General features: G+C 31.3%; 1 protein-coding gene across 1 annotated transcript; it reads right to left on the minus strand.

The window, feature by feature from the left end:
• Positions 1-8596: 8596 nt before the first annotated feature.
• Positions 8597-9337, minus strand: LOC122604103. The gene has a single exon (XM_043777005.1). It carries the CDS (start codon positions 9335-9337, stop codon positions 8597-8599), a length of 741 nt encoding a protein of 246 aa, XP_043632940.1.
• Between the last annotated feature and the right edge of the window lie 6705 nt (positions 9338-16042).

The following is a 16042-nucleotide window of genomic DNA, read 5'->3' on the forward strand; positions in this document are numbered from 1 at the left end:
CTAGTGTTACATTATTTCTCTCTTCCTACATTCTTATTTGGGTTGTTCCAATGTACATTGTCATTCTCTTAAGGAGTTCTCCTTTTCATTGTATTGCTTTTAAAAACCTAATTTCTAAGAATCGGTGATAAATGTAAAAACATATTGTAATTTATGCAATGGTTATGTGCCAATAAAACTTATGGTGCTGTGTAGAACTTGCTTGACTAATAAAGTAAACGTCTGAACAATTCATAAAAGTTGTTTGTTTAGGACTTAAATATCTTGAATTTTTTGTAACCCAATTCAATTTTGGATAAAACAGTATTTTTGAGAGGGGCTTTTTTATCCTGATATTGATACCCGTCTTTTTCATCCTGAAAGAGTAATATTAAGTAACACAATGTGAGTGGATATTATCAATTAAATATTTATTGAGAAAATTCGTGACAATATAATTAGTGTGAGTGATCTCACCATTGGAAGCGGGTGGGCTTGGGTTGGGTAGTTTACAAAGTAAAAACCTCTCTCTTTTGTCTAAATGGTGGTGGAGATTTCGTACTGAGCCTTCTAGTTTATGGGTACAAGTCATCACCGCCATTCATTTTTCAACCAGAAATTTCTCTCCTGTTCCTGTTCGAAATAATTTTGTGGGAGCTTGGAAAACCATTGCAGGTTTAAGCTCTCACCTCTCCGAGTTTGATATTGCTCTTGAGTGTTATATTACAGGTTCGCTTGGTAATGGTAACACTATCAGGTTTTGGATCGATACCTGGTTAGGCGATGTTCCATTATGTTCGACTTTTCCCGATCTTTTCAAGTTGGAAAAAATAAAACAATGCTTAGTCAAGGATCGTTGTACAGGTGCCGGAAACTTCTCACAATGGGAGTGGAAATGGACTCGTCCACCATCCACCATGATTGAGTTACAACAGCTTCTAGAACTACTATCTCGACTTCAAAGTATCCACTTGTCTAGTGAAAACGACACATGGAAATGGAAACTTGACAACTCCCTTTCCTTCTCAGTTAAATCCATGACCGTTTTTAGAATGCTACATTTGGACCAAAGCATTGGGCTTTCCCTTGGAACAAATTGGCACCCTTCAAAGGAATATCAACGTCTCCTCCACTTTATGCGTTTTATGTAATTCTCACAATGAAACCACCGAGCATCTTTTTCTTCATTGTCCTTTTGCCGAGTCGCTTTGGAGCTTCTTCCAATCATGGTGCCAGATTCCCTACAAAAGCCTCATACCCTACTCGAACTAATGGATTTTCACAAGACTACATCAACAAACCCCTGGAAGCAGAAACTCATTCATCTTGTCATTCTTACTTTCTGTTGGATTTTATGGAAAACTAGAAACGAGCAAATTTTCTCCAATAAACCAAGCTCTCCCCGCTTTGCCTTCAAAGAGATCAAAGGCTTAAGCTTTCTCTGGCTAATTAATAGAGCAAACAACATAGCAATTACTTGGTCCCAATGGAATTATTTTAATGTTTAAATCTTTGTAATTGGTTCTTTCCTGCATTTGTATGGTTTTCTAGCTCCTTGCTAGATTTCATATCAATAAAATATCTTTTTAAGGTTCAAAAAAAAAAATTTATAAAATTTTGTTAGATTGTATTTTAACGTGTCAAGTTAAATAGTGTATTTGCGTAATTCGCATAAGAATGATCTCATTGAACCTGTTGATTGATCAATAACTTGTTATGTCAGCCCATTACTCTTTGGAAAATTTTGTTATAAATTGTATTTTGATAGTTAAAGATATAGTATATTTTTGTTTTTTGAAAATTTGTTATAATACGGAGAAAAGAATTGAGAGGGGAGAAGAGATAATTCTATTAACCATACATTAGGGTTAGAATATAGCCTTGTATTTATAGGCTCCAATAGAATGTTCAAGAGAATATGCCAAGACATAGATAAGGAAGTGAATATCCATACAAAAATATTCATAATACTCCCCCTTGGATATTCACAAGTTATTATACGCAGATATAGTGTTTGCTGCCTCATTAAAAACCTTACCAAAAAAACCCAGTGGGATAAAAACTCGGTGAAGGGAAAAAGAGTGCAGCGCGTATAATACCCCCCCTCATCTGAATATCTGTCTTTGAAATATCAAATGTTGATCTTGTATATAAATGATTCGATAATCTGCTCAATTATTGCTCGATCAGGTGTGATGAAGACTAATTATGTCACCGTCTTGTTTATTATATGTCGAGATTGACTCTATCATTATTTGAGCTTGATCTATATATACTGCAATATCTTCAAATGACACTATTAAATATTTCTTGCCAATATGGCGAACACATTCTTCTTGTGCATTTTCATCATTGATCTTTGACCATGATCATCTTCATAGCTTGATGATGTAGTTCTTGATGATTGCTAAACCTCCATAAAATTTGTAGCGTCACCATTTGTGAAAAACCAAATTCTCCGTGACAGTGCTTTAGGCGGATGAGAATTCTTTTGATCATATAATCTCAAATCTCATGTGTCGAAGTATGTCTTCAGTTTCATCCAACGATATCTTGTTGATATGTAGCCATGTATTGCTAACACATTTATGGAAAATTACAATATTGGGGATATGTAGTACTATGTGTAGCACTAATAAGATATATCAAAATCCCATTCGCGGTTTGAAAACCGATAATACCTTAATGAGTAAGCCTAGCCAATATTGAAGCTCTTTGACCTTTCGTCAATATACTTTTATAATGGACAAAAGTCTCATTAATGTTATGCTTGATTTTTCGAGATAATACAACACTAAGTTGTAGTATATCCATCTCTTCATGAGATTCAGTATCCATTCATTAATTATTTATAAATCTCTTCCTTGGATATCCAATTTGCAATTGATGATATTGCATGTCGACAATTGTGCCATACACATATTTTGTTTGGCCATATAATGACATAATAATCTCAAAACCAATGTTGTCCATAAGAACCATTCATACATATGTTGGTCATTAGAAATATGATTCATTATCCAAACATTTTATATCTATGTAAAACTTTAAGCCATTTGCGGGCTCTAATGATAGCAAGGAGATACAAATAACTATTTGTATATCACGGTATTCAAATCTACCAATAATATGATCAACCATGGGAGAAATATATTAGGTCTTTGCGAAAATCTATTGTAGCATCATTTCGCATTTCGCTTTAGTACAAAGACCGATAAAGTATGCTACACATTCTTATATATGAATTTCATGTCCAAAACTCCGTGCACGATTAGAGGCTTTAAATACTTAGTAGCAATGTGCGTCTTGCTATTTTAGTCAACGTATCTCAATTTCTTGCACCTCATAGCATATATGCTCTTAAAATTTGCACGCATAGTATTTAGCACCATATAGTGTACATAATCGTTGTCGACATCAATCTTATTTCAATTCCATTATTTCGATTCAATTCAATACTTGTAAGAGATCTCTTTATTATTCAAATATCAGCGGTTCCTTATGAACCATTATGTCTATTGTCTCTTTAAGACACATGTGTGGGTCTTCTCACCTCGATATGACCATCACTTTATTGCTCCTTTCTATTTTCAGTTTCGAGGCTTTTTATTTGGAATCAATATACCATTTTGCATGCGTGCCATAGACTTATATAAGTTATCATTATGAGATACGATCACCATTGGAGCATTGAAAATCAATGTATATGGCTTTACTTGATTTAGTGAGCGTGTAAGTCAATTTCCAAACTCAAGTCTTTGGATCATCATATGAACATTATGTTCATGTTCTTTAGTAAGCTCACACAAAAACCGTTCAAAATTGTTTCTTCCCCCCCCCCCCCCCCTTAATGAATTCCTCTTTAGAAATACATCTTTTTGCATTGTTATAGGATATATATCATATCCAAGATAACGAGGAGGAAGTATTTTATCTTATTGGCATGATGTAAGCTCATATTGTATAATGATTTTGCCCAGACATATAATTCGGATTTTTGCTCTAATAATCTTTAAATTTGCAATAGACGCTTAATACGCGCTTTTAAATAACCCTTGATCAATAGGAGAATGGAGCATAACATAGTATTAGCCTCATTTCAAATTCAATTATTATTGTAAATAACCGTTGTTATTACTTATTTGAGCTACAATTATTTATGTTGTGAATAAATTCAAAGAGTAGCAAAATAAAATTCATGCTCTTTAATCCAAAAAAATGAAACTTTTAAGTTTCTTATGCATAACCATAGTTATGATTCATCTTAGTGAATAACGAAAATATCAATCAGTGAGGAAACCTTCAAGTTTCTTATGCATAACTGTAGTTATGATTCACCTTAGTGAATAACGAAAGAACAATTAGTGAGGAAACCTTGAAGAATCTTATGCATAACCGTAGTTATGATTCATCTTAGTGAATAACGAAAGAACAATTGGTGAGAAAACCTTGGCGTTTCTTATGCATAACCGTTGTTATGATTCACTTTAGTGAATGACAATAGAACAATTTGTTCTTTAATGCATAACCGATGTCATGTATCCGTGTATTGCTTCAAGCAATTTTTAAAAATTAATAAAATGAAACCTTAGGTTTCTTATGCATAATGGTAGTACGTTATGATTTGTTTTAGTGAGTAACAATTAAACAATTTTTTCTTTAATACATAACCGATGTTATGAAATCATGAATTGCTTCAAGCAATCTTAAGACGAAGTAAAAGTTCTTTGAAGAACAATTTTTGTTTTCATGCATATAACTGATGTTATGAAGTTATATATTGCTTTAAGTAATCTTTTAAAAGAACTACAAGTTCTTTAAAGAACGATTTTTTCTTTTAGGCATAACCAATGTTAAATGGATAGGATATTAATCGGTTTCCCCATTGTCGAAAGCAAAATCATTATTATCAATTAAAAGATGGATCGTAAAATTGATCCATATATGCATTAACTAATATTTATATAAATCGATACTTACCTCAAACTTACCTTAGAAGAACCAATTGTTTTCTGTCTACATATTAACTTTCAAACTTCGCGTAACATATCGAACTATACCCAAAAATTGCTATATCACTTGATGGGCTCTGACGTCAAATATAAAGAAGCTCATGATTGGAAAAATTGGCTAAAAACTTTTATACCAGAAGTCCAAAACATGCTTTGTAGTATTTAATTGTTATAACTTGTTGATAGGAATCGGCCGAAGAATAAAACTTTTCTTAACACTTGATGAATATACACGTGTACTTCAATTTTACTTGTTGAATTAAAGAGTAAAGACACCTGATGACCATGCTTTGAATAAAACTTATATACCAGAAAAATCACTTTGAAAACCAATTTTTTTATTTTTATTTTAAATTTACGGCCGAGAAACAAAATACTTTTAGGGTTTTTAGACTATCGTGCTGATAACATGTTATGATATGGAGAAAAAAATTGAGAGGGGAGAAGAGATAATTCTATTAATCATAGATTAGGGTTACAATATAGCCTGTATTTATAGAGAATATGCCAAGACATAGATAAGGAAGTAAATATCTATACAAAAATATTCATAATAAAATTGAATTTACTTTAGTAATTATTGAAACAAGGCGGTTTTCATAAAGACTTAAGGCATCAATATGTAATAAACTATACATAACATTGGATGTAATCGGATATATGTGACATCCATATACCTTGTTATGTAAAGTGTCAAGTTGTCACTTTGCAAGTTTAAGATTGCTCGAATACATATACACAATATAAACTGATTAAAAGTGATATCATATATAGTGAACACGGATCTCTAATTACATATGCAGTATTACGCAACCCAGTGGGCTTCGATGATCTAGTCTCAATGTGTGGCAAGTTTTTTGAAGATCAGCCCATGTCCAATCAGACCATTATTTTATTAATTTATATTGTTAAGATTTAATTGAGAAAATTACACTGAGAAACATATCTAGACTCTTTTTCTCAAACTAATATAGTCGATAATCCTTTACGAGAGCATACTGGACGAACCAAACACGATATATGAAGCAAACATGTGAGGATCAAGTGAGTGTCTCAAAATGACCGCCAGTCCATTACCATTACGGTCCTCAGATTAACCATCGCGGTCCTTGCATTGATCCTGTGGTCTTTGGGTTAACCATCATATATTTGTTAAAGATCGGTAAAGTTATAACTCGAGTTGGATGTAGAGGTCGTTAGTAAAAAAAAGTTAAGTTTCTGTTTAACTTTTGTTTATATATTAGAATGAAATTTTTTGAGACATGTGTGTTTAAGGAAAAGGTCGAAACAAAGCCAAAAGTACAAATAAAAATATACATAACACGTAATAAAAACCCCTAAGTTACAAGATCTATTTAGTTGAATGATGTTGAAGTAACCCTTTCCCCCCTATATGATTATCTTTTTAAAAAGTTGATATTGATATCGGTTTATGTCAATATCATTTCATACAATATTTTATTTATCTTTTATACTCGTTGTTTTTTTCCTTTTTATATAACTAACGATTTAGTTGTTAGTGACTGAGTACAGTACATTTAAGTAGGCGGTATGAAGGTATCCAGGATTAATGTTTTCCTATCCACCCTTAAAAAACACCCATAGTTGTCGACTCGTAAATCTCGACTCGACTCAAAATTTGATTTTTCGACTCATGACTCGAATCGTAAGAGTCAAGATATTTGAAAATGTGGTATTTATTAATATGTGTAAGTATTTTTTAAAGACATATTGTAATGTATTAATGTATTAAGCTAAAAATAAAAGATTTTATTATAATCAAATCAAATTTAAAAGTATATAATAGAGTTATTATAAAAATAAATTTAAAATATATATAAAATTAAAAAAAATATTTTGTGACTCATGACTCAGAACATGACTCGACTCGTGACTCGGACCGACTCGCACCACAAAACACGAGTCATGTTACGAGTCTAGAGTAAAGCGAGTCATCCCATTGGCGCCTCGTTTTCCCTTTGTTTTTACTCGACTCGTACGAGTCGACTCGTGGCTCGTACGAGTTTGACAACTATGAAAACACCTTTGTGTATACCACTCTGAACATACGTCTCGTATGTACATTTATGTTACAATAATTTGTTCATGGTTCGAGTTCCGCATATTGTCCAATTAAATTACTGTGGTATCGAATGCTTACTATTAACTTTTTTTTTTTGTTTTTAACAAAAAGGTGTTTGTTCGTTTCCATTTTATTGATAAAGACAAACGAACGAACATCTGTTCGACTAACTGTTATTTGTTTTTTTCGAAATTTACTAAACAACCAACCGTATGAATATGTACTTATTCTTGAAATAAGTATACTCCATATTCATTAATTATTCCACAAGCCTAGTAACATTAGTTTTGCTCTTTCATCTATTTCGCTCGATACGACCTCTTGCATTATCAAAGTTAAACTGTTAATGAAAAAAAAAAAAAGATCTATTTAAAAAGTTACAACCAATTAAGACTGTATATTAAACCATCATTGATTGCCCATAATCTCGAGTCGGTAATGTCTTTACCTCTAAGTCTCTAACTGCGTATCCGAATTGAATTTACAAAATATTGAATTAATTTTAAACTTCTTTTCGGAAGTTTAAAATTTTTATTTAAGCTTAAATTTTAAATTTTTAGAAATTATATACCTTCATGCATCACATGGATAGGATTATATCATCCATATATATATATATAGAAAAGGGAATATAAGGTTGTCCAACACTTAAGCTTAGGTGTGTAACCTCTCACATACTAATATTTTATTATTTTTTATTTAATGAATAAATGTATGAGCCTCATGATTTTTATGGATTAAAAAAAAAAAACATAAGAGTGTTTCACACCTAAGCTTAGATACCCGACAACCTTATATTCTCATCCCCGTATATATATATACTCATTTATATTCTATTATTAGAAAAAGGAGAAAAAAAAAATATTTTTATATTTATTTATTGATTGTGTGAAAGGAATGAGAGCCGTTGAGAAGATTAGGGACCAATTCCAAGGATAAAGGGTGGGTGACGACCATCACACGTGTGTATCTAAAGCTCTTTTTTTTTTTTGTCCACACCGGCCATCACATCATCATTCCGGATAACTACTTCCCCCCCGTGTCCGGCAATCACTTTCTTACAAAATTATACTAACTAAGGCTTCTCTTTATAAGGACTGGAGTCCTGAAGAGTCCTGACTGCCACGTCAGCAGGACTTCCTCCAGGACTCTCCCTGCCTATAAGACAGCTTCTTCATAACTTCTTCGCCACATCATTAATTCTTTTTTCATTTATTTAATTAACAAAATACTATTCAAATTTAATAAAAAAAACATTTTATTAATAACACACAAATTACATTATTTAAAAATAAAAAACAACACAAAATTTAAAAAAAAAACATACTAGTTGATATAAATTACGATCCTAATAATTTAAAATATATATTAAGAAAGTAGACATGATAAAAAAAAATCAACGTTGACGGTAATTTTCCGGAAGGTGCCAAACATGATCCACTAGAGTATTGCGAAGTCGATGGTGCGTCCTTCTATCACGTATCTCTCCGACGACTCGCATTTGCGTCGCAACCCTTTCATCCTACGTACGTCTTGGCATATTAGTTGGATCAGACAAATAATCCTCCTCAAGGTCGGAAATTGCATTACCGTTGTCTTGAACAATCATGTTGTGTAGAATGACACAAGCATACATCATACGTTTTATCTTGTTCACCGAATGCGGGCGGGCATCTTGTTTAAGGATTGCCCAACGACCTTGAAGCACCCCGAAAGCTCGTTCGACATCCTTTCTTGCAGCTTTTTGGTAGCGCTTGAACTTTGTAGTCTTTGGGTCCATCGGGCATTTAAAAGACTTGACTAGTGTGGCCCATTCAGGATATATACCGTCAGCTAGATAATATCCCTTCGTAAACTCTTCGCCATTAATAGTATATTGCAATTCGGGGGCCCTATCTTGGAGTAAATCATCAAACAAATCTGATTCATTAAGGACGTTGATGTCGTTGTTCGAACCTGTAGGGCTAAAGAAAGCATGCCAAATCCACAAATCATACGAAGCTACAGCTTCAAGCATGATCGTGGGATGTCCTTTGTCGCCTCGTGTGTACTGCCCTTGCCAAGCCACCGGATAGTTTCTCCAACCCCAATGCATACAATCAATACTACCAAGCATACCAGAAAAACTATGAATATGTTCATGCTTACTTACCAAACGTTGAACATCTTGAGCTGTCGGCCTTCTTAAGTACTCAATGTTATATAAATAATAAACACACTTGCAAAAGTTATGCAAGCATTCAGTTGAAGTCGCACGACCCATGTGTAAGTACTCATCTAATTGGTCTACATTAGAAGCATACGCCAATTGACGTATGGCGGAAGTACATTTCTGGAAAATGTTGAAACCAGCCCTACCAGTACAATCGGTTTCACTTTTTTGGAAAAACTAGAAAATGTTTGGGTAGGGGTTCGATGGCGCTAAAGTTGTGTATATCTTGGCATATACGAAGAAACATATGTTTGCGCATTCGAAATCTTCTTCGAAAATAATCGGCCGGGAAAGTGGGTGCATTAGAAAGATAATCATTCCATAAACGCACCGCGGCTCCGACATGATCTCGTGATAAAACCCTCTTGGTTCGAGGTACACGTGAACTTGACTCGACATCGTCTGTTTCGTCTTCGTTACAAACATAAAAAATGGCGCTTGCGATCTTTGGATTAAATAGGGTGTTCATTTGCGTAACGGTTGAGTTTAGAAATTTGAAATCGTCACTTGATGATGAATTAGACATGATTTTGATGGTGTTTGATGAATGAAATGGTATGTGATAGAATGTTTGTGTGTTAGAAATGAGAATAAGGTGGAGTGTTTAAATAGAAAAAAAAAGTAGCCGTTAGAAAAGGGAAAAAAAAAACAAGTTTACGTTGGTTTGGGTCCTACCTCGTGCGTCTTCAAAAGTCCACCGGAGGACTTGTTCGCGGGACGCTTGGCTTCGGACGCTCCCTGCCAATAGTGTCGGTCGTCCTCCAAGTCCAGAACTCCTCCTGAACACTTGTATAAGCAGGGGCCTAATACTTTTTCTTTCAATTTAATATAATTATGCACCTTTGAAAAAATTATTTATCTTCTATATAAGTTTTAAGTCTCACATTGAAACAATTAATAAATTTAAGCAATTGGTATTTTAGTGGAGTTTTATTATGTTCGAGTTGTGTCAAAAACAGGATATTACATCTACGATGGTAGGTTAACTTAGGCTCAAGTTAATAGGCTCTAAGTAAAATAAAATAAAAAAGCAAATAAAACAATATGTTTTTTTCATTGTAAATCACTGTGTATTATGATAATCATGGTGCATTAATATATACTCGTATATATTTGTAATCTCCATACATTAATTTTATCATGATCTAAGGATCAAGATCTTGTTTTACTTTAGTTTTTTTTTTTACAGTAACCAACATTCTAGTTAATAATCGGTCGTGATATTTTGGTCTCTTGTGTTGCTTTGAGGAAATAATACTTTGATCTTAGGGTCCGTATACCATTGAAGACCAATGCGGAATTTGGATTTAGATTTTAGAGGGTACATTTATTGGTATAAACCAAGAATCGAATTAAAATAAAGTGACAACTTAACCAAGTATATAAGATTATTAACTATAACCACCAATTATTAGACTTATGAAAATGAACATTTCACATTAAATCCGTACATATTAATATAATAATAATTTAACATAATGTCATATCACCAATTCACCACCATTTGCACCGAAACTTATGGCTTGTTTTATCCTAGTGTTAGCTTTAATTAAATTTGTTTGTTAGTGAATTTATTATTATTCATCAAGTTTATATGACTAGAATTTATATTAGCTGAGGAAGCCTTTTAACTTTCGGCTTGAACCGGAAGGTACGATCACATGCATGCGACTTTGATCAAAATCTCTTCTTACTTTAGATTTGTCTGCATATTATTCAAATGTTTTTCTTATATCACTTTATGACTTTAGATCGATTTCAAATATGTTATCTTTTGATGTTAGTCGTTATTATACAACACCTGAAAGAATTTACTTTAATATACCAACATTTCAAAGGTAACCACAAACATACATGACAATATGTCTCATTTATAAAAATGAATAAGTTTTGATATTTATTTTTGGAATAAATTTATAATATATATACATAAATTTTAGGTAAAATAAAAAAAGTATTAAAGTAAAACAAATAAAACAATAGGGTTCTCTTCATTTGAAATTACTATGCATCATGAAAATCACCGTGTATCAAATATATATATTTGTGCTTTATGAATCTTCATGCATCAATTTTATCATGAAATTACTGTGCATCATGAAAATCTTGTCTTATTTGTTTTATTTTAATAATTGTTTTACGGTAACTAATCCATATATATAATACATACACAAACATATGAGGTTGTGTTTCACATTTAAGTTTAGATGTATAATTTCTCACCTTTTAATCCGCTAAAAGCATGAAGCCTAAATCATTTTATTATTTCACCAAAAGTATTAAAAATTAATCTGTTATGAGTTCTACATCTAAGTTTAGATGTGTGACAACCTCATATTCACTTTTGCGTTATAAAATAAAATATATAAGGGTTTTTTACATACATCCACCAAAAATTTTTACTAATTGCAAATATATCCAAACTAAATTTAAATCAACAAATTTCCCCATTCTTAGTTCTTCTCGTCATAAAGACCATTATACCCTTTCCCCTCCATTCTAGATTAAGAGCCAATTAATCCCTCCAAAATAATTTCTTCAAAATAATCCCTCAATTTAGGTATTGAGTCTTCATAAATATACTCTTACTCTCTTGATCAATAAAACAATTCATTAACAATTGCTACCGTCTTTTAAATCAAGTAAGTGGTTTTTAGCAGACTTATAATGCACTGCTGTATATTTTTTATATTAATTTTGTAATATGGTAGTGACATTCCTTTTTTAATTCCATAATTTTTGATCAATTTTCGTCATTGTAGTCGTAGTTTAATTTTTTGATTTCATAATTCTGAATATTTTTGTTAATCATTATCTTTTTATGTTTGATAATGTTTGTTGAACAGATTGTATCATACTTGATATAACTAATTGTTTTATCCCAAATATGATGACACTCACCAATCAAAATTGTATCACTTGCTATCTGTTAATTTTGCAGAGTTTTTTTTTTTTTTTTTTAAGATGGAACATAGTGTAGATATACTAGAAATTTATGAAATAAATGTAAACTTTGATAGAACTAGGTATGGGAAGTTTACTCTTCTTATTTGATGATCCATTTGAATATTGGTAGTTATAATTTGGATGCCATCTTGGATGGATGATTGTTAATTTGTTATTGATGAGAGAATAAAATTGTCATAATTCTAAATATTTTAATATAATATATATGATTGGATATAAATGTAAAATTATATGATAAGAATGGAGATAATTGTAAATTTAAATATAATTTGGATATATATGTACTTAGTAAAGTTTTTTAGGGATGTGTGTAATTCTCCTAATAAATAAAATAATTATCCTGAGAATCATTGTCCATTATGCTCGGTACCGATTAATAAACATGACCATCATGATTAGTTGGTTTTGTCGTTGATATAACAATTTTATATATTATGTATTTTATGAATTTTTATGTATCAGTTTTATTTCTTGATCTTTATCTAATAATCAAAATATTGTTTTATTTAGTTTACATCAATAGTTGTTTTACAGTTCCAACTTTATAAAATATAAAATAAAATCATATGGAATATATATATTTTATAATGTAATTGTAATTGTCTATTACATGCTTTGGCATTTTGCCGGAGCATTATATTAATAAAAATATAGTTGTTCAAAAATATATTTATATTTATATATAGGGTAAGGTTTAACTAAGAACTATTTAAATTGAAAGAACCATGAGAACCACTATATTATAACTTGATGTTTATAAGTAATAGGTATATGTGAACATATTCGTTCACATAGGTTCATTTGAGAACTATTCATATATGAACATAGGTAATATTAGTTATAACTTGACATTTTCAAATGTGCATGAATTTGTTCACATAGACTATTTACATATGAACACCAAGTTATAATTAAAAAGTTCTCATGGTTCTTCCAATTCAAATGGTTCTCATTTGTTTACCTATATATATATATATATATATATATTCATCTTTCGGTTTAATCCTCTAAAAATTAGGTGATGGTTTTGATATTTTGTTTAGAAGAACAAAAGGTTGGGTCATTTGAAATTGAGTTCGCGTTTGGTTTACAACATTGAATGAAGTATTATGGAATTGAAATTGAAGTCTATTTTTTATGTGTGTTTAATTGTTCAAAGATGAAAGATTTTAGCTAATAAAATCTTAATTTCTTGAGATGAGAGGAAAAAAAAATTAATTCCATCCATCACTTGAATTTTAAAAAAATTAAAAACATTTATTCAAATTTTGTTAAATTACGATCATTTTTAAAAACATTTTGTAAGATAAGTCTGAGAAATATATTTACATTTGGGTTAACAAAGAGGTCAAATTGTCAAAGTAAGGGGGATAAAGCCATAAAGGTATGTTGTGCGGTGAATAATGAAAATGGAGATCTCTTATATAAATAAAAGACAATTGTTTTTAGAAGCTTTTTTAGACAAAAATTTTATGTGACAACTTCTTATTCTTTTTTACAAGTATTTTAAAAATTCATGACATCATAAATCTTTTGATTTTTTTTTTCTTTTGATCTTTATATAATTTAATCTAATATGGAAACCAAATTACTTTTTAAATTAATATATTTTCTTACAAATAACAAATCAAGACCCCACAAATTTTATGTCAAATTTTCCTTTATACGAGTAGTTATTCGCAATTATTAAATAATTATGCTAATGTTATTATTAATAATATAGAGTTATAGTATATTTTAATTTGTAGCTTAATTATTAGTTTCTTTTAGATTGTAACTTAACTGAAGGAATATAATTATGAAATTGTGTTTATTTTATGAAATTTTTAGATTTTATAATGATTTTTCTTCTTGAACACTATGAGTAAGTAATAATTTTCATAAAAAACTTCATTCTCTTTAACTTGAAGGTGTAGATGAAATGAAAAGTTAATTGTCCGATATCCATTTAAAGGCTTTAATACATTATTATGCTTATAACTATTTTTTTCTCATTCTCGTGTATTATTTTATCACGTATACTCATTTATGTGACATATAGTCAATGCTAAAATATTCTATTACATCATATTCAATTACTATTGCATTATTTGATTTGGTATTTGACATATCAACTTTTCATATATAATAATGAAACAAACCTGCAATTATTGTTTTACTCGGTAATAAACGTTATTGATTATTGATTAGCAAAATTTGTATTAAAATCCCGGGTTAAACCCTATTCAAAGGCGTGGTCAAGATAAATTTGAAGAGTTGGTGAAGTTATTACAAAAACAAAATCATAAGTAAATGAAGCCTAGCTCAACCGGTAGATCCATCCCTGGTTTTTCTCACAAATCTTGGGTTCAACTCTCAGAAGTTACAAGTTTGTGGATTTTTCCCCGAATCACCTGTAACGACTTATGGTCTACATCTCATAGTTTAAAATACCTGCAGGGCTTCACCATTATATTCCCTGATCTCGAATACCAACTAACTCTTAAAAAAAAAAAACCAAAATCGTAAACTCGGTTAAAAATAAATAAAATGCGTCGACTCGTAACATCATTGGAATTAAGATGATAATAAGATTTCACCTTGTACTTAATTAATAGGTTGATTTGTAAAAATGTACATGAGCATCACTATGTATATAAACAAAATAAAACAATGCTTTCGATGATGACCTTCATTATCTTGTTGATGTTTTTTTGTTATGTGGGCAGCGGTGGTTGGGTATTTGCTTTCTATCATAAATCACTAAATAAAAAAATCACTTATCAAAGATGTGCCATTTTCACAACTACAGAAAACTTGATTGATGCATATCTTCGTTATAATAATAGTACACTATATAAATAGTTTTGATTCTTTCAAACAGTTTTGGTAGTAGTTATCTCGTTAACTAATCACCATCTTGATCACATGAAATTAAATAGACCAAGACTACTATCTATCGATACAATTGTAACACCCCAGGTTAGGCCCAGAATATTACCGAAATTATATATCACACAGTGAGATTATCGTAGAACATGAATTACATGAATAAAAAGGATTCAGTGAATCCAACCAACATTTAAAGTAAATGAATACAAAACAAACATAACGTCATCAACGGGTTCACACAACAATACAATACCATTTAGAAGGTCCTAAGCATAAACCCTAAGAAGGCAAACGGATCACGGATCCATGAAAGTCCCAGTCCAAGCCCTAGCAAGATCAACAAATAGCCATCAAGTCTCCAATTTCACACGAATACCTGGAAAAGTGCACTAAACAAAGTCAACACTAGGTTGGTGAGTTCATAGTGATGGACCACAAGGAACCATCGTCAATAATCGCGATAAGTATAAAGAAAAGTAAGAAATGCCTTACGAGTGGACTTTACAAGTCACAATGTCAACCAAGATAGGTAAACTTATAGTAAACCTCGTCACATAACAAGCCAATATAGTATCAACAATAATGAGAGATGCGTGTCATGAATATACATAAGTGATGTCAATATCAAAGAATATGTGAAACAATAAGGATGTATGAAATAAACGTGGATGAGATATGACCAAGCAATGTATGAGTGCATAACATGTGTGTCTCCGAACATCATCAAATGCAAAGATACTCAAGTATGTGTGACTACATACTTGGGGTTTGCGTGCGTCCTGCACAATGCAACGATACTCACATGTCATCCCAATGACCAATGTGGCATTTCAAAAACATCGATGTATATACGTCTATATACTCTGAGTCGGTGTGTGCCCCGCACGAATATCAAGCACTCGAAAGTACAAGGCCTCC

Source organism: Erigeron canadensis, chromosome 6 (assembly GCF_010389155.1).
Source record: "Erigeron canadensis isolate Cc75 chromosome 6, C_canadensis_v1, whole genome shotgun sequence".
Lineage (NCBI taxonomy): Eukaryota > Viridiplantae > Streptophyta > Magnoliopsida > Asterales > Asteraceae > Erigeron > Erigeron canadensis.

Excerpts from the sequence above, each read along its gene's own strand:
- LOC122604103 (XM_043777005.1), bottom strand. The coding sequence starts at position 9,337 with ATGGGTCGTGCGACTTCAACTGAATGCTTGCATAACTTTTGCAAGTGT.